The following is a 20,913-nucleotide window of genomic DNA, read 5'->3' as shown; positions in this document are numbered from 1 at the left end:
GGCGTGGGTGCCTTCAGTGTGTGTCTAACAAGAATGCCCACAATGGCTGCTAAAAACGTGCCCTCAAACGCTGTTTCTTTCCAAATGCACTAAGCAGAGAATGGAATGTAATATTTGGGGCTTTAACCCTATTACAACCCATGTAAAAGACAAGGGATTTTGTCTGACTTTGATTTTAGTTGACCATACATTTCTTTCCATAATAATCGGTCAACATGTACGTAGAAGCTTTTTTTGATACTGTTTCAATTGCATGTGCATTGCTGGTCTGGACACATAGCATGTAGGTATTTTGTTTACCCATCCATTGACCTCCCATAGTCATGACAAGCTCTTTTGTCGTTCCCATCCACAACGTTCCCCTCCCTGCCAAAAGCGCATTCTTCTGGGATCATTTTGATCTATCTCTGTCGTGCAGTAACATCAAACTTTGTGTTGTATATGACCTGCCAGTGTTATTTCTAGGCACACTTCAAAGAGTGAACAGCATACTTGTTCATATAGAGGAGCAGTTGCTGTAATCAAAATGTCTTAACCAAGTGCTCTTTCAGCCACTAGATTTTTAAGTAATATGTGTCCTTGCATGTGTTCTTTGCACTGAGGTCCTGTTAAATTGTTATCAAAGTTGATGCGTGTTCATGTTTATGTACTTACTTTTGCTAGCTGGGATAGATGGCTGGGTTGAGTGAATGCTGCTGACTAAGCACAGACTGCAATCTATATGTCACAGGTCTGAATCTCATTGTTGTGGAATAAGGATTTCATCCATCTGTGATTGACCAGAATTAGGACAAAAGTCCAAACTGTTGGCATTGCCATTGTTATGATTCCCCCGCATATATGTAACAATTGACCTTCACAATTCGGTCAATTGTGCAAAGGTCAATTGTAATTCGAACAATTGTAGTTCGAGCAATTCGTATACAACCAGGCAAACCACTAAGAGTACTACCGTTTCCTTTTTATATGCCAGTTTTCTGGAAAAATGTATAAGTAAAGGGGGCACTTGAGACTTTATTTTTGGCCTTGGAATACCCTCTATGGTACAACAGCTCTGCTATAATTCTGCATCATGGTCCTGCTGCGTTGTCCTTGCTTTCTCTTGAATTTTTTTTGGGCTCTCATCATCTCACCTTCTTGTATCCTCTCCCATTGGAGGAATGCTGTATGCTTGCGAAATATAAAATCCAACGTGCCAAACACATATGCCAAAACTGTCCACATTTATTTATTTTAAGCAGTTTTGCTCAGTAGCATCTGATGACGTAATCGCCACTGGGAAGCGCTGCGTGTAGTTATCTTGCAGGGCATCCCTCTGGGCGCTGTATCTCTGAGAGGTGACGGGCAGCTAAGATGGCATAGTCTTCCCTATCTGGAAGACATTCGTTTGATGTGGAAAAGGTTTGTCTGAAAAGGTCACTCAATAGGCAGCATGCCAAGATTGAGGTGATGCTGGACGGGAACCAAGTGATGTTGGGTAGTGTAAGGAAGGTCCCTGCCTGGTTCCTAGACACCTGATGACTGATGCAGAACCCAGAGATGGTGCGTCGAGGCTACTGTGATCCACTCAATCCACACCTCGTCATGTGGTAGGCACTTGCCACTGGGCAACACCAACACGCTCCGTCCCTTTTACAGACTTCTATATCACCAGTACAACTTGAGCAGCAGGGCGATGTCAGACCAGAGCATGTGGGCTAACATACCTTGTGGAAAACAATTATTCAAACTGGCAAACCTGGTTCTCGAGTACCGCATGAAGGGAAACCAGCCTGTGAGTACAAGAACTCGCACACCAAGCAGATTGGCAGACATTGGTGTTGCTAGGTCTGGAAAAGACCCGGGGTTACGCTAATGTCGGAACTGTCAGGACCGGGGGCTAGCTAGCCTTTTTGTTGTAGCTCCTGAGAATCTATCTGGGGCTACAACCATAACCTGGGTGTTTGTCCATTACTATGTTTATGGAGTTTATATAGCACTTTACTCCAAAGCGCTTTACATTATAACAACAGTACAAAAAAGACAGAAGCCTATTTACAAACTTGAAACAAACCAGTGGTACAGTATACAGAACAATTTACTCGAGGGGGGGAGGGAAAAGGGGATGGGGGGGAGATCCCAGAGGTCTTAACGCCCTTGGGTGGTTACAGCATCCACTATGGTCATCAGGAGGTGGGGAGGGAAGGAGGGAGGTGAAGGGGGCAGTGCATGGGGGAGAGGTAGAGAAGGAGAGCCTGGTGGGAATGGAGAAGAAGGGCTTTCAGGGAGGAGCCAACTATACCAACATACATTATCATTGCACATGCTCTTGGCCCCTACCTTTTCCCACCAGTAAGGTGCAGAAGGAGACGTTGTCCTTTGGCATAAAAAGGCTGCAGATTTATTTTCACACATAATAAGAAACACAGTAAACAATTGTAAAAATAGTTCTGAAGGTGCAGCGACTGCTCCTTGTCAAAAACCTGCTTCCCCCTTTTCCCAACAAATTCCATATTAGGCACAACTCCCCCAGCCCCTCATGTCTGAGACCCGCCAGCCCCTGCAGGTGTTTCTGGACTGAGAGAGCGTTGTTTACTGGGGGAAGCTGAGCCCTCATTCCTACTACCAGACGCCCCTGCCGCTTAGGCTCCCAAGAGGCGCTGGTCTGAGAAGAGCGACAACCCTTACGGCTTTGCAATGGCTCATTCGGAGTCTGTTTCTTGTCACTGGTACCCAAAACACAGGCTCGCCGTCCCGCGATGTCAACGGCCAAGCCTCGCCGTAGCTGTCCCTAATGCCAGGTGGGTGGGTGCAAAACAAAAATCCTCTTCTGCTGCGGCGGGCTTCCTTCTGCTGAAGACTGTAATTCCCTGCAGCAGGACGCCCGCCGCTTATATGGGGCTTGGCCCGCCCCTTCCTTTTGTTGCCCTTCGTGGGCTTTCCAAGCGCTTTGGCGCGCTTGGACTTATCCCTCCCCTACCCAGGGAGGAGGGAGGAGTGGGACCCTGTCCCGGTTATCGGGGTGCCTTCTCCATTTTGTTCTTACTTTTCGTCGTCACCATCTATAGACCAGGGGCTATAGCCTGCTTAACCCCCGCCCCCTAGAAACGCCTTTGCTGGCAGAGCGCTCAGCCCCCCCCCTGCATGTCCCTCAGGCCCACCTGCATGTGCAATGATTCCTAGTTTGTATATGCTCCAGATACCGGTCTGTCACATAGATATATATGAAAGGGGGAGAAGTAGGCAACACAGTCGGAGAACTGCCCCAAGAGACAAATAAACCAGTCACTTTCTCTACTCGCAAAGCGCACACACCTGCTAATGGACAGACAGGAGGTCTGGCATATATGGAACGGGCTCCTGTAAAAGGAACAGGATATGGCAGAAGGGTGTGGGAGTCTGGAGATATTGGAGGTGCAGAGAATTGGCACTATTGCGGTGAACGGTGCAGGAATGACAAAGGTGACGTGGAAAAGGCTGGGGTACATGGGGCAAATAGGAGAAAGGGAAAATGTGTTTGGATGCATCAAGCAGAGGAGAAAGGTTGAGATATCAGGTTGAGTGGGGAGAAGATATTGTAGAGGGAGAGATGGCAAGATGATAACAGAAAAAGTTGGTGTGACAACAGGAGGCAGTGGAGAGGGAGGAGAGAGAGAGGGAGAGAGAGAGAGAGGAGAGAGAAAGAGAAAGAGAAGGGGGAGAGAGAGGGAGAGAGAAAGAAAAGTGGGAAGATCCCAAAAGGAGGAGGTCGTGATAGACCAAAAAGAGAAGGTGGCAGAGATAGAGGAGGAACAGGAGAAGAGGTGGACAAGCCTGGGAAGGCTAGGACAGAGAGGTAAGGTGCCCAGGTAAGTTATATGCCTGGTGGGCTAGAGTGGTAGACAGTGGACAGGAGTGGTTGGGAGCGTTGCTCCTATACTTCTTTTAATTGAGTTTTACTGTTCCTGTAATTTTTCTTTACAAAGAAACCATTCCGGAATGGTTCTGTTTTAAAATAAAAGTGGAGGAAGAAGTTGTAACTTGCACTTTCAGTGCACTGCACTGAACGTTTCCTTAAACAGCAGGTGCATGTGTTTGGGGGTTTGTATTGCGCGTATGAGGGGGTGTGGCAATGTGGTTTGTGGGGAGTGGGGGAAGGTCAGTAGGGAACATAGTTCCAATACTTCTTTTCATACACTTCAAGTACTGGTGGTGGCAATGCAGGTAGGAGGTGGTAGGAGCCGAGAGTGAGCTTCAGCAGAAGAAGGAAGTAAGTAGAGGTGGATTATTAAGGGAGAAGATGGTTACAGAGGTGAACGGCAGATAGACAGCATTGGGTGGGGGTATGAGAACCAGTGATAGGCCCTCTAGACAGAAGAGTAACCCTTCCTCTTCCCAGATCGGGATGTTGGGAAGAAGAACTAGAAGCTGTCAGACATAAGGAAAGAACCCCAGGGACACTTGAACACTCTAGAATGGGAGTGACAAAACTCTTGCAAGGGCTGCCAAGAGGGAGCCCGGATTGCAAGACTGTTGTAAGCTGGGGGATCTTTTTGCATGCTTGTTTTGGGATTCCAGGGAAAGGCATCCTGCTATTTTGTTGGCCCTGTGTTGTGGTTGCCCACACGAAGGACTGGGAAAACATCCAATGGATAGTTCAGTACAGAAAACAACTCCACCAGACTGTCACAAGCAAACCGAGTGGCAGACCCCAGAAAGTCCCCCAAGTGCTTTCCTACGATGGGAAGGAGGCTAAAACAGTTCATGATACTATTTAGATACATCATACATATACTGAGCATCTTTAATATAATACTGATAAGAATTTTGTCTGAATGTTAATGTGTGGGGGACATTCGTTTCACTGAGTAAGCGTTTCAGCTTTAAAGCCCTGTAAGAAGTTTATCAAGGATTCTCTGAGGGCTTTGGAACATAAGAGATGATGCAAGCGTATTTCCAAGGGATTGATCCAGTGATCTGATGAATGTGCTTATAAATGTCATCATATGTTCAAAATAGGTGATTGCAGAAACCAGCTCTGTACAAAGTCTTCCCAAATCATACTACACAGCACTGGAGTTAGCACTTCTGCCAAAGTGCCTCAGACACCGTGATGCAGCATCTGCCTTTGAAAAGGCTGCTGGGGCTCGATAGGTATTTAGAGGTCACATATATAATAAAACAGATTGCAGCCTGCTTCACTCCCAACAACATGGCCACAATTTGAACTGTTGTCTGGGGCACCCATGTCTAAAAGTGCTGATATGCAACCACTGCAGCAATATCCTCAATGACACTGGTGTTGTCAAGCATGGAGCCTGATATAGTCCACAGTAATACATACGTTCTTTGAAGATGTGCACTTGCAGCAGACTTTCTTATGTCTACTATCAGCTTGATCTTGCACCATTAGAAAATGCATTAAGCATTCACTTCCCTAGAAATTCCTTTACTTTTTAGAGGATGGTAGCTTTATCCCATAATTCAGTTGAAAGTACAGCTTCCTGGTGGTGGATACGAGAAGAACCACCAGGAATATTGCAGCAATGCTGTTCAAAAGAAGGGTTGAAACTGGGCCCAGAAAACCCTCCACTGAAATCTGAACATGACCCAGAGTAAAATGTTGCTTTTCATTGTATACAAGACTATCCCTGACACCTCACATTGCAGTGACGTGAGAATCAGTGAGCTTCGCGCTAGCAGTTCTGGGAAGAGGCCTGGCAACCAGCCGCCAGGGGATAATGCAGCGGCCTGCAATGTCCTGCTAAAACGAGTCTCGTTTGCTCAGTGTCCGTTCCACCTTTCCTCGGTTGCAGTTCAGCCCTAGCAGTTCTGGGAAGAGGCCCGGCAGCCAGCCGCCAGGGGATAATGCAGCGGCCTGCAATGTCCTGCTAAAACGAGTCTCCTTTGCTCAGTGTCCGTTCCGCCTTTCCTCGGTTGCAGTTAAGACCTAGCAGTTCAGGGAAGAGGCCCGGCAGCCAGCCGCCAGGGGATAATGCAGCGGCCTGCAATGTCCTGCTAAAACGAGTCTGGTTTGCTCAGTGTCCGTTCCACCTTTCCTCGGTTGCAGTTCAGCCCCAGCAGTTCTGGGAAGAGGCCCGGCAACCAGCCGCCAGGGGATAATGCAGCGGCCTGCAATGTCCTGTTAAAACGAGTCTCATTTGCTCAGTGTCCGTTCCACCTTTCCTCGGTTGCAGTTCAGCCCTAGCAGTTCTGGGAAGAGGCCCGGCAGCCAGCCGCCAGGGGATAATGCAGCGGCCTGCAATGTCCTGCTAAAACGAGTCTCCTTTGCTCAGTGTCCGTTCCGCCTTTCCTCGGTTGCAGTTCAGACCTAGCAGTTCAGGGAAGAGGCCCGGCAGCCAGCCGCCAGGGGATAATGCAGCGGCCTGCAATGTCCTGCTAAAACGAGTCTCGTTTGCTCAGTGTCCGTTCCACCTTTCCTCGGTTGCAGTTCAGCCCCAGCAGTTCTGGGAAGAGGCCCGGCAACCAGCCGCCAGGGGATAATGCAGCGGCCTGCAATGTCCTGTTAAAACGAGTCTCGTTTGCTCAGTGTCCGTTCCACCTTTCCTCGGTTGCAGTTCAGCCCTAGCAGTTCTGGGAAGAGGCCAGGCAGCCAGCCGCCAGGGGATAATGCAGCGGCCTGCAATGTCCTGCTAAAACGAGTCTCCTTTGCTCAGCGTCCGTTCCGCCTTTCCTTGGTTGCAGCTCAGCGCTTGCAGTGGTGGAGTAGCAGGACCAGCGCCACTTGATGAGCAATGCAACATTTTTTCAGACCTGAAAAGAGACGCACATGATTTCCATCAGTAGAATTCAGAAAACTAATTTTACATTTGTCTAGACAGAAATATCGATCTTCCTGCTTGAGCTGCATTTACAAAAATAAGGACTGCAACATTGTAACACTGAATTCAAGTCATTCTTAAATAAAAGTCTCCGGGGGAAGAGTTTATACGGGGGAGGGTTTATTTCGTGACAGCGGCAGAAGAGCTACCTATATTTCTTGCTTATTCTGCCTCTAACACTGGTTCTAGGCTGAACCCATTCCAATGCATTAAAGTATATCAACTGTTCTTAAACAGTAACCATTGCAAAAAATGGCACACTATGCATTTATTTAATTTTGTTATTAGCTGCATAGTTGGGGTGGTTAGTATGCATAATTGACCTGAACACGAACATGGTCTATTTAGTGACTACCATTCTAACAACCTACGGGGTTAACACTGGTGATAACCACCCGACAAAGTGCGCATTGTACTGACAGCCATATCTGCCTCACAAAAGAACAAAAAAAGAAATGATGACCTTTAAATCGGCAAATAAATAGACATTTCTTTGATGGCGATTGGGTTTCCATAGTTCTTGCTCTTCCTCTTCCACATCCTGCTTGGGAGTTGCCTGCACTAAAGTCACAGTACAGAGTCAACAACCATACCATGTTCCATAGGGTCGTTTCCCTTTTTCCAGTAGGGTTGAGCGCACCATAGGCTTGCCTTGTGAAGGAGGGAGAGCAAGAAGTAAGAGAACCGGGATCGCCATTAAGGCAGCTGGTCTTTTCTAAGACATTCTGTCAACTTGGTTAAATAATAGATGATCGTTGAGCGAGGGTATGGCAGCATATGCCATCCAGGGTCATGAACATCGTGGTCCAAGGATGCGCCCCTTTCTACAGGAAGAGCAGGAAGTGTGCAACCTTTGGTTCTTTAGAGATTTTGGACTACAGATCCCACAAGCCCTACCCAGCACAGTTAACTAAGTGAGACCCGAGAAGTCAGTTCAAAACATAAAGAGGGACGCAGGTTACATAACCTTGTCACTTGCACTTTACAGAAACTATTATTACAAACCAGTTTTAATTCTGTTTAAATACTATTATTTTCCGAGTAAAGGGTTATGCATTCTAATGACATTTGCATTGCAGTGTATCGTGTGTAGTTGTAAAACGATCTAACATTCTTAGCATTTGATTTTGTATGTTTCCTTTTCTAAGGTATATTGGCTAGTGTTGCAAACTGTACTGCTGTAAGCTTATGGTAACCTTTCAAAGAAACGTGAAATGAAGCGAGAAAGGAACCAGCGTTTCTCCGACACGCAGCTGGTGGATGAAGCCTTTGCTATTTACCGTTCTTTGACAGTTCAAGGAGGGGGTAGAAACCGAAATGAAAGATGTTGCAGTAAATATCTCAGTGAAGCATTTCTGCAAAACCACCGTAGTTGAATGGAAAAGGGGTCTTACCATCGACAGGAAGTGCAGAGAGCTTATCTTTAGTTCCCGCTGCAATGAAGAAATTCCCAGCCAGGCATGGCCTTTCCTTTCTAAGGCTCTAAAGCAGAGTTCACCACTCTTGATGTGGTATTGGTCATGCCTTGCTTTACTTTAAGTGTTTCAAAGCCGTCTCTTTACCCTCAGAAATCCAGAAAGCAAAATCCTATCCTGCATCCGAAGGAAGGAAGTCAAGGGTATCCCACTACTGCAGATTGTAACGCAACAAGACCATAACAAAATGCACTTGAAATACGGAGAGAGTGGCATTTTGATACAACTTTCTTCCTGAGTTTTCTTTACCGAGGAGCTGTGGCCTTCCTTTTCAAAGTGCTGCTGTGACCAAAGCAGAGTGTGCTGATAAATGACCAGAAACTAAAGAAGGCTCTTCTTTGCAGATCTGATATTTAAGGTCTACAAATTTAGAAATGTGTGCTTCAGTGTTTTCTTTGCTAAATAAGTAAAGATTGTTCAAGCAAACAGGGGCCCACTGATAAGGCTGGTTTCCCAGGTTTTAAAGCAGCCAGTCTGAAGACAAGACATCTGGACAGAGTTTTTTCAGAAGGTAAAATGTCCACTGCCTTCCTGAGAGCCATTCTGTGCCGTCTGGATGGAGATCCTGAAGAAGATTCTTTATCAGAACCTGTCCTCTTTCCCTGCCGATGCTTGGTTGCTTATTAGTAGTCAGGATGCAGACCTGATTGAGCAGGATCTGGTAATGGAGCAAGACCCAGAATTGGTGCTCCCTAGAGCTATAGCCAGGATCTGGGTCCACTCTTAAGTGGCGAACTCACTGTGGCCATTTCCCTGCATTTCTGTGCCATTAGTACGGTGGTGCAAGCCCCCCATAAGCCCTTTCTGCTCCTTACACCACTTCTCCAACATCCAACTACCCATTGATATTTATAAAAAAATATACCCTAGGCCTGCACCACCCCTAAAAATGGCACGACAAAATGCAACAAAATTCCCACCGTGAGTTGGCCTCCTAATAATATTATAATTGTTTTTACTATAACGCGCTTAATACCAAAGAGGTTTCTAAGTGAGGACCTGGGATTCAAACCTGTGTTGCTCTGTCATCTTGCTTCCAAGACGAGCGCATTGACACTGAGCTATACTACCCATGACGCCTAAGAGTTTGGAGGGAACCGCCTGGCTTGGACATCTGGATTTTATATGCAGACTGACCTCAACTTGGGCCATAAATGAGTCCAGAAATGTTTGAGAGTAGGATTTGAAGCACTTTATTGGTAACTCACTCTGCCCGTTCTTCGATGTGTGTATTAGGTGGTTTTGCTTCTAGAGGTTGTCCAATAGTTTATAACGGTGATGATACTTACCAACCAGCACATGTGTCTGCAACAAATTGAGGTTTATGTGGTGTGATGAAGATCCTTGCCTGGCTCTGCAAACATCAAGTGGATTAACTAAGAAGGCAAGCTGCCACCTGAAGTTATCAAATGATGGACCCAGAGGAGGTAAGAATTGTCTTTGTCCTTGCCATAAAGTAGGGGACCGACACAAGTGGCCATTTAAGCTCACTGTTGCTTTAGGGCGAATGACGGATACATCGAAGTTGAAACAATATGGGATCATTAGATCATGCTTTCCCCATCTCCCAAAAAGAGTATTGTGTATATTCTAGGGACAGAGGAATTGGTAAACACTGTCCTTTTGAGAGCTGAACACTGAACTCATCAGAGACCATATAGTAAAGGAGTTCAATGCCTGTAGTGGACATCCTCCCTAGCAACAGAAACACATGACAATGGCCCTCATTACGACCCTGGCGTTAAGGGTTTAACGGTGCCGTAAAAGGTGTCGGCGCCGTTAAACCCTTAACGCCTGATTACGAGGTCCCTTTGCAGGACCCGACCTTAACGGCTGGTTTTTCCAGCCGTTAAAGGAGGGACCCGCAAAGGGACTTTGGTGCTAATAACGGTACCGCAAATTGCGGTACCGTTATTAGTGCCTTCCCCATTCCCATTGGGCCCTATGGGGCAAAAATGGGAATGGGGAAGGGCCATGGCGGCATGGGGAATTACCGCCCCACCAACCTCGGAATGGGGTGGTAATTTCCCATTCCGCCATGGCGGACACCGGCATGGACCATGGTGCTAATAGCACCATGGTCCTCCGCATGGGTCGTTATGAGGCCCAATGTCTTAGGTCGCTCACTCAGAAAGCTCTCCCAGATTTCAGTGGCTTACTTCACTTTTATATGGGGTTCACTCAGTGAACTTGGCCTGACATCAAACGAATACTCCTTGGAAAATCACACAAGGTGTCCACTGAATAAACAAAGAATGCACTCTTCTGAAGCCCGCGAGGAGTAAAGGGCACGCGCTGTTGTCTGCTGTTCGGCTGGGAGGATCTATCTGGTGCCCTGCTGGTGCTTTTGCTTACCGTGAATTGCCGTCGACCCGCTCCATTCGCGTAAGCCTATCAGCATATCAGCTGGAGCTGATAGCAGTTTGACGCAAGCGGGCCGAGTGATTGCTTGGACACGTGACATTGGTCACGTGACATTGGAGACACACCCCCAGGAAGTGACATTTAAATTCAGCACAGCGCGACCCTTGCGGCGTGAAGCCCGCGAGGAGTAAAGGGTGCGCGCTGTTGTCTGCTGTTCGGCTGGGAGGATCTATCTGGTGCCCTGGTGGTGCTTTTGCTTACCATGAATTGCCGTCGACCCGCTCCATTCGCGTAAGCCTATCAGCATATCAGCTGATAGCAGTTTGACGCAAGCGGGCCGAGTGATTGCTTGGACACGTGACATTGGAGACACACCCCCAGGAAGTGACATTTAAATTCAGCACAGCGCGACCCTTGCGGCGTGAAGCCCGCGAGGAGTAAAGGGTGCGCGCTGTTGTCTGCTGTTCGGCTGGGAGGATCTATCTGGTGCCCTGCTGGTGCTTTTGCTTACCGTGAATTGCCGTCGACCCGCTCCATTCGCGTAAGCCCATCAGCATATCAGCTGGAGCTGATAGCAGTTTGACACGAGCGGGCCGAGTGATTGCTTGGACACGTGACATTGGTCACGTGACATTGGAGACACACCCCCAGGAAGTGACATTCAAATTCAGCACAGCGCGACCCTTGTGGCGTGAAGCCCGCGAGGAGTAAAGGGTGCGCGCTGTTGTCTGCTGTTTGCGGCTGGTTGCGGCGTAAGTACTGAGCGATACAACTAGAAACCCTTCCGGTGACCAAACCACAGGTGTGGTGTCGATCACAACAATGGAAACACAAAAACCAAGAACTAGGCTCCAAGGGAAGCTAGGGGAATCCATTGCACAAATAACCAAAAACCCCGCCCCTTACATGACAACTGAGGAAAGTATTCCAAACGAGGATAACAAACTAGAAAATATACCCTCACAAGGTAACAAACAAATACCAAAGAAAAATCCATGCCCAATCCTGTCAGAGGAAATTGTTCCCCAATCTCCGAAAGAGCAGTCACCGAGTATAGAGAATGTAACGGAAAACCACCAAACAGATTTAATGCGACCTAACACACACAAGATGCAAAAATTGAATGATTTGAAACATGTGGAAACAAACACTTCTATGCCTCTAAACAACTATTCATTGAACTCACACCTCGACGTCCCAATGAATAGTAGCCAAAGAGATATACGCGTGGCTCTAAGGAACCCATCCGATGGGATAGCACACCCAATTCAACCAAAAGATAAAAAGAGGACGATATTAGGTGAACAAGAATACTGTGGCACCCCGTCGCGTCAAGACCGAGCTAAAGCGGCAAAATTACACTGGCAATCTACATACACACCAGCTCAGAGACACAACATTGATCACAGCAAACCTGTAGCACGATCACCGAGATTGAGGCCATAATGGAGTCTCAGGAAAAAAGAAATGAACCTTTTGATGGGGTAAGCACGCCTAACAATATAAAAAACATCAAGACCTCAACGCCAATTATACGAGCAAGATCTAGGTCACTTGATGATAAAAAGACATCTCTTTTGAATAAAGTGGTAGATAACCACAAGACAGAAGAACCTTATGCCCCCCCTGTGAAGGTAGCACCGGAACACCAAGCCCAGGCATCGGAATCTCAACAAAGAATCCCAACGACCATGTTAGATCTACAAAATACGTTGGTAGCAGTCTTGTCGAGTGCAATGATTCCGTTCCTAAAGATACAGGAATATATGGCTGATTCTACTAAAGACCAGGCAACACTGCTGGCAATGATAATGACTAAACAAACATATGTGGAAACATTTATAAATACTATTCAGGAGTGGCTAAATCAAGAAGCCGAAACATCTAGAGTATGGCAATCAAGATTAGCAGAACTCGCAAGAGTTGACCGGGAAGACAAACAGAACCTCTTGGAAACTGTGTCAACGATTACCAAAAAACTGATGGAAGAAAAAACAAAAAAAACAGACGTACATGTTGGAACATAAACAATACGCAACAAATCATACGCAAACTGAAGCGAAAAACAAATTAGAAGACAAAGCAAATCAAAGTTCACAATATGAAATGCAAATCATCCCGATGTCTCCAACAAATTTGACAATATCCTCACATCCCGTCAATACTGAACCACCTGTGTGTACCCCATTCAATATATTTGATCTCTCAAAGCATGGAATGGTAGGACAAGACCTGATAACTAGACCTAAAGGCAAAAAAACGACAAAAAAAAATCAAAATGGATCTCGCGCATTTCTGAGAAAAATAAAGTTAACACAGAAAACATTAACAGAAGTGGCTAATAATAACAACAATCAGCCTACTCTCAAACAAAAAGGTATACAACAAAAAAGCAAAGAAACAAAAAAGACGATAATCCAAAAAGATGTTATCAAGGTAGATGCGAATGCAATGAATGAACCATTGGATGCGCTACTGGAGATAATCAACAAAAATATACCTGGCCAAGTGGAAAATCCTATTCCAATTATAGAAATATCAACAGCTGACGATATGAGTGATTATAATTCCATATTAATTAACTCACAAGATGCGACTTTGATCCTCGTTGATGAATATCAAGATACGGCAAACGATCAAACTGTAACCGACTCTCACGACGAAGAGACATCGGTCCTCGAGTTGGAATATTCTACTATCTCTAATGATGAAGCGTGGTTAGCAAGCGAGTCGCAATCTGAAGATAGCACCCATAATAGCCTATCACCCCAACCTAGTCCAATTTTAATTAGACCTAAATTCCAAAATCCACAGGATACAACAGCTGCCTACAGAATAGCTTTATATCCAACAACAGCTAATACAGATGACCCGGTAATAATGAATAGAGCCAACATTTTACGGCTCTTTAAAGCAATCCCACAAGTGGAGAAAATAAAATCGGATGATCTAGACCTAGTACTCTTTCCAAATAAGCAAGATATGGAAGAGGTCCAAATTGATTTTTTCAGACAAGACATAATGCAAAAGGTTCTAGCCACGAAAAATTAGTTTGAGAAACTAGGATTCGGCATAGAGGAAATCTTCGTCACATGGGCAGTCGCAGAAAAAAAAGCAAAAAACATAGCTCCTTTTAGGAATCACAAAGCAATTAACAATGAGGATCAGAGCAAAGGGACAAAGGCTTCTCAAAATTATAATAACTTAAGATCCAAGAGGCAGTCTGAAGACGATTCACTCCATCATCCCATTTGGCGTGATTACCGGGAGACCCTACATATGAAACCAAATTTGATGGTTAAACAAACTGGAAGGAAAACTTATTTATAACAATCAAAAAAGAATGAAGCGCAAAAGTCTAGAATAGCACTGGGATCGTGGAATACAAGAGGAAATAAACATCTCCTAGAAAAACACTCAATAGCCCTGGTTAATTTGGATATCATATGTTTGCAAGAAACGTGGCTAAAGGATGAAGTCGTTTGCGATGGGTTTAGTACCCTAATGAATCCGGCTATTGTAGCACAACAGGGTAGACCAGCAGCAGGAATGCTGATATTAACAAAAATAGTCCCCACATGGACAATCATAGCAAGTAAAAATATACAACCGTGGGCACAATATGTAACTATCAAGATTGCAACAGACAACAAGGACGAGCTACCTGCTGCCAGGGATAATTATGTGATATTCATATTTAATATATATTGGAACCCAAATGCAATGTCGGAGACGAAATTTATTGATTCAATATACGAGGAAATTGACAATGTGGCCATCACTAACAACGAAATGGATTTCATTATAGTAGGAGACCTTAACTTTCATTTATTTGATAAAGAAGGTAGACAGTTAGATCCTACTTTACTGTTGAGCAGAGCAAAAAAATGGATGAGGGAAGTGAAACAGAGGAACATCGACTTAAGTGCCCAACCAACAGACTCCGAAGGTAAACCTTTACCAACTTGGGCAAGTGAAACTTCCAATTCAATTATTGACTACATATTTACCTCAGCAAGAATCAGAAGATTAACCACTTCAACAGGAAATTCATCTCAGCAGGATAGCGATCACCATTTAATCCAGATCGAATGGGCCAGTGAGCCAGGAATTGATCAACGACTAATACTACCTGACTTGGAGCTAACAAATTGGATGAATAGGCTCAGGATAAAACAACCATATGGTGGAAATAGTCGCAATCTTCGAAGATGCACCAATTCAAGATAACATAAAAGTGGCCTATGGTTGGATACTAGAAAAATACCAACAGAAGTTTGAAAAGAAGAATCAACAACAAATGCACGCACATTACTTCAATATTGAAATCCAAACAAAAAAGAAACATCACTATAAAGTTCTACGAAAATTGCGCAAACTTAAGGCACCTAATTTTGAAATGGAAATAAAAAAAGAAAAGAATAAGTATTCAAATGAAATGAAAGTGATCAAAGCATCGATAAAACAGAACGATGCAGAAGCAATCTTGACAGCACTTAAACAAAAAAATACGCGAAATCTATGGTCAATGTTGAACATATCATCGACTAATCAAAACATGATCCAAGAAGTCGACGCAAGCAGATGGGTGAAGCACTACTCAACATTATACAATAATACGGCACAATCAACTATGAAGCTTATACCAAGAGATGATGGTCCTTTGGACCTTAAATGGGAGAATGAAGACATCATTAGTACCATCAATTTACTTAAATCCTCGAGAGCTCCAGGACCTGATGGTTTAGCAAATAGTGATTTAAAAACAGCTCCAGTCCAGTGGGCCAAGTTCATGAGCCATCTATTAAGATTAATTGAAAAAACGAAAGAGATACCTCAAACTTGGACGACAGCGGTCTTGATTCCAATTTTCAAAGCTGGAGATAGAAAAGATCCGGCCAATTACAGACTGATAGCCTTACTGGACCCATTGGGAAAACTATTCGCTGGTTTCCGTCAAACAAAGCTGACTCAATGGGCGCAGGATAACAACAAAAAAGCAAAAAGACAAACAGGTTTTTAGGCACCAATGTCAACCTCCTACTGCTGAACATGTTGAAATATGAAGCAATGGCTAAATCACAACAACTATATGCCATCTTGATAGACCTAAGAACTGCCTTTGATTCAGTCAATAGACAACTGTTATGGGCTAAGTTAAGAGATTGGGGTTGCCCTCAAAATATTTTGAATCCGATAAAAGAACTATATTCAAATACATCTATATGTGTTCGATTGACGAAAGAGGGAAGAGTGACCGAATTTATTCCATCGGAAAATGGACTGAAGCAAGGCTGTCCATTGGCCGCATGTCTCTATAATCTATTTACTTATGATTTTGGAGAAAATATACAAAACAACATTGCGAATCCACAAAAAATTAACAATGAAACAATCCAAACGCTAATCTATGCAGATGATATTATTTTGGACAAAACATTAAAAGGATTGCAACAAACAGTGAATAAAGCACAAGAGTACATGGTGAACAATAAGTTACAAATCAATACTGACAAGACAAGAATAATGAAACTGATTAATCTAAAAACAAAGAAACAACCTAATCTGAATATTCAAATAGGAAACCAAATGATCTTGACAACCAAAACAATCAAATATTTAGGGGCATTAATCAATCCATCAGCAAATGAAGCAGAATGGCAACATCACATTGAGGCAAAAGCGAGCTCTTTGGCAAAACAAGGACGGTTCTTGCATGCAAAATATGGGACCTTTTCTCTAAAAGCCACAATTCTGCTGTATAAACAGAAAGTAAACCCAATTCTGACATATGCAAGTGAGACAATTGTTAATCAAAACATAATGAGATGGCCGTACTATGAAGCACTATTCTGGAGGAAAACCCTCGCCTTACTGAAAACATTTCCAATGAACAGACTAAGATTTGAACTAGCCTTACAATCAGTACAATCAATAGTACTGTGGAAACAAATGGACATGTTAAGGAAAATCATGTCTGAAGAAGAAATACCAGCCTTGGAGATTCTAAGAGAAAAAAATGAACCTCTTCAAATAGCAGCCCTATCAAAATGGTCTAATGAAATCAAAGCGAAAATGAGAGCGGAAGACATCACAGAGGAATTATTACTTAATAGACCACAATATGCAAAACGGAAATTACAAACGAATGATTGGTTAAGAACAATAGAAGTACAGAAAAAGTACAAACAACACTTGCATGCAGAAACAGAGGTGAGGGCACTTAACCAACCAATTACCAAAATATTTGGCACAATTCCCTAGCTGCAGTATTCGCGACTTGTTTCTGCGTTTTCGGTTAAATATATTGCCGACTTGCGAATACCAAGCATTGATAGATTAAACACATAAAAAAATCGGATATCTGTCGCTTCTGCAAACAAATGAGACCAGAAACTTTATTCCATTTGATTATGATATGCCCGGCATTGAAAGAGAAAAGAGACTTGTACAAAGATTTCTTTAAAATTTCTGAAAAACAATTGACAACAGAGGAAAGATGGGCGGAACTCCTCGAAGGAAGTAACCAACGCCTTATATTCACTGTGATCAAATTTTGGAATGACATTACGAGAGGAAACATAGATGAGTAAATTGAAGGATATTGTCTATGTAGGGACAAATGAAAAGTTTGTTAATTCAAACAAAACATTTTAAATAAATAAAAAAATTTAAAAAAAGAAATGTACTCTTCTCCCTGAAGCAAAAGCTCAGGGCACTTATGCAGCAAATGACACAACATTTATAGATGTTTTTCATTACACATCAGCAGTTGTTTCTTCTTCAGAGCCCAAAGGATCAAGGCCACTAAGAAGGATTATGCCTCGGGGAGCCCAGAGGGTTGCATTCATACAACTTGAAAAAGGGATATCCAGGATGGTGGATCAGCCTTATAAAAACTCGGGCAAAGCCAACACATCAACACAGACGCCGTTGAACTAATTAGATTTAGCCAACCACAGACCATGACTCATTCAGAGGTGCAACTCCTCAAAGGAACACCAACCTCAGAGGAAGGCACACAGGGCTATATATGCCTTTTGTAAGTAACTGTTTGGAGTTAAACAAGATGGATAAGATGCTAGGACACAGAATACACGATTATATTGAAAACCTTCAGCAGAACACAGAAAAGAAACAGAAGATGCAGTTTGCTATACTGTTACGAGAGGTAATTGTCCATCCATACAAAGAAACAGCATACTTCATTTACTGTACTGTACTGTCCTTCCAAAATATCTGATTTGGATTTTGAAAGTGGCTAATCTGCATTTATCATCGGGGAATGTGCTCCTGGGGCTAACACCTCTCTACCTCTACCCCAAAGGCCAGTTGGTGGCCTCCATGAATAAATGTGAGGTAATCCCCTCTAGGGTTTGTTGTAGTAAAACACAGTTTAGAAAGAGCAGTAACAAATGTCATGAATCTGCACACTCACAACTAATTTTCAGGGCAAATAAGATTGATCACAAGATCCCTTCCCTCTAATACCGATAAGTAGGATCATACAAGTGCTAAGTGAAACATTGGTTTACTGAATACATCTGATTTACCTTAGCATTAATTCGTGTTTTTGCAGAATGCAAACCTAAAAGCTTGGAAGGGATGCCAATTGACTAAAAATCATTTCAGATTTCTGAAAGATTTTGCCAATAATCCTTTGCAGGGGAAGCAAATTGTTTTGCAATGTGGCTCTCCCATTAATGGTTGTTAGCACTGGTAAAGTATGAATAGTTCAGCATGAAATGTCCCCACCTAATATAGGTAGGCAGAAAATTAAAAAGGCATGCATGGTCACCCTCACATAGCTGTGCTAATGTAAACAAGGCTACAACAGAATATTATGCATAGTCAATATAAATTAGCAAATTGATGTGGTGCGTACATTATAAATGCTTAAGGTGGTGATAATTGTCTGTGTGCGCTTCCAATGCTCATCTGAGGGGCACCAACAAGGCAGCTGGGCAAGCACACATGCGCACAGTTTAGAAGGAACACGGCTTAGGATTGTCCCTTCTCAGCAGTGCCAGTGTTTCTTTATAACGTTAAAAAAATGTGGGGCAGTTCCCTGTCACCCAGTCTCCGATTGATCTCTCTGGGATTCTTTTTTGCTTGGCTTTAGTTTTTGGTGGGATACGACCACCTCTTATGCATTTTGAAGTGCCTGTAGTGGTTGCTGTGTCTCTGCCATGAGCCTAAGGTGGAAGCAGAGTTTCCTTTTCAGACTGAGCAAACTAAGATTGCTTTCCCCATTTTCCATTAGCAGGATTAATGATGCTCTACTACCTCCATCCAGAAGGGACCAGCCTTCCTTCTTTGCCACCACTAGTCCTGCTCTGAGCCTGCTCCTTCTCGACACCATGCCAAGTGCTTGTTTCTTCTGCTTCCATGGGCTTGATTCCTTCAGATAAGGGTTTCCCTCCCAACCCCTGCCTGTGGCAAAGAATGCTCTGGTACCCTCGTAATCTTGCTAGCTATGACCTGGCTAGACTTCTGAAGTTCTCCTCCAACGTCTTCCGATACCTCCAGCCACTCTCCTTCTAATGATTCCTACCACTTTCTCCTGCTCTCTTCAACCAACCTTCTCCCGATGTCTTAATTCCACATCCGCCTAACATATCTCCCCTCACATCTCCTACCTCCTCCCCTTTTGACTTTTCCTCTAAACACCTTCCTCACTTTCCAACTTGCCTCCAAGCTGCCTCCAAACTTCAAACACCCACACCTCCTAATTACACGAGAAAGTACTGCATCAGTTAGTCCTCTTTGGTTATTTTTTAAGAGGCACCCAGGGACCTCAGTGAGGCACTTTTTTGTTTAACCTGCGATAAGGAAGGGTAGGCAATATTGGTCAGGTTCTGTGCTTAGTCATTTCATAAGGATCGGTTACAAGGATGGCTCAGGATAAGATTCTGACATGGGGTATTTTACTCCCTACTTTTGGACGTTTGGAGTAACACGATTTTTCAGGGAGCGAAAGGTAATTCACATTTCCCTTGGGAGTACATTTTGGGTTAGTGGAAATATATTTAACTCCAGAACAGATACCTTTGTGTAATTCATACCTCTTTCCACCTGGTAATTCATGGCAATTAAAAGATACACTGGGCCTCATTACGACCCAGGCGGTAAGTTACCGCCTGGGTCGTACCTTTACCACCATGGCGTAAACTATGTTTACGCCATGGTGGTTGGCGGACTTACCGCCCCATTCCGAGGTTGGCGGGGCGGTAAGTCCCCAATCCCCATTTACCCTTCCCCATTCCCATTTTTTCCCCATAGGGCATAATGGGAGTGGGGAAGACGTTAATTACGCCACCGTAAATTACGGTGGCGTAATTAACAACATGGTCCCTTAGCGCCATGGATTTTAACACCTGCTAAAAGCAGGTGTTAAATCCGCCATGGCGCTAAGGGATCTCGGAATAAGGCGGTAAGGGTCGGCGCTGTTTACGCCGCCGTAAACCCCTTACCGCCTGGGTCCTAATGAGGCCGATTGTCATTAAAGTTCCTCTGCAGTTCTGGCAGTAATATTACTAGAACTCCTTCCAGTGTCACTGCTCTGCCGGTACTGCTGATCCAGAAATATCAGAGTAACTTTGTGGGTGGAAGCAGGGGCTAGGCTTCTATGTGTCGATTGTTTCCTATTATTTGCAGGAATGTTATCCTATATGTATATTTATCTTGGAATTCTCTGCATTTGGAACCGAACACGTATACAGCCAGTCTTATCATGTGACCCAGATATAATCATGTGCAGGGAAAGCTAAGGAAAGAAAAAATTGGCCCTCATTACAAGTTTGCCGGTCCGGAATTAACGTTGCCAATAAAACCGTAATGGCACCGTTTTCCGAACCGGCAAACTATGAGTTCTGCAGGCAGCTGCCGTCCCACCCACCACGTCTGACCTGGCGGAAGGAACAGCACCCGCACGCAGAGATGCACGGAAACACCGGCACCATTACGACACAGTGGCGGTGTTTCCGCAGTCCCCATTCCCATGGACTCCACGGGAATGGGGATTAACAGAATTGCTGGCGCCGCATTTACCAGACCACCTGGGATGTAATGCCCCGGTAATTCCGGCAAGTCTGGCACAGGTAATTCACTACAGGTCCGGCGGCAGCCTGCCAGTTTTACCGGCACGGCTACCGCCGGACTCGTAATTAGGCCCATTATCTTGAGATGGCCCTTGGATCCCAATGGAGTGACTGACATTGTAGCCATTGTTATCCTCACAACCAAACCCTGAAGCATTTTCATATTAGTCATTT

General features: G+C 44.3%; 1 protein-coding gene across 5 annotated transcripts in view; it reads right to left on the bottom strand.

The window, feature by feature from the left end:
* Window positions 1-1,316: 1,316 nt before the first annotated feature.
* LOC138527241 (uncharacterized) overlaps window positions 1,317-20,913 on the bottom strand; it is a 381,456-nt gene continuing 361,859 nt past the window's right edge. For 4 of the 5 annotated variants that reach the window (XM_069638354.1, XM_069638370.1, XM_069638357.1 and 1 more), the window contains one exon: window positions 1,318-6,732. In XM_069638354.1, the coding sequence (XP_069494455.1) occupies window positions 6,612-6,732 (121 nt within the window). In that variant the 3' untranslated portion in view covers window positions 1,318-6,611. Of the gene's footprint in view, window positions 6,733-20,913 lie in introns of all 5 variants that reach the window. The other variant, XM_069638359.1, reaches the window with a different exon arrangement.

Source organism: Ambystoma mexicanum, chromosome 1q (assembly GCF_040938575.1).
Source record: "Ambystoma mexicanum isolate Mex_15411 chromosome 1q, UKY_AmexF1_1, whole genome shotgun sequence".
Taxonomy (NCBI): domain Eukaryota; kingdom Metazoa; phylum Chordata; class Amphibia; order Caudata; family Ambystomatidae; genus Ambystoma; species Ambystoma mexicanum.
This window is presented reverse-complemented; position numbering and strand designations above follow the sequence as displayed.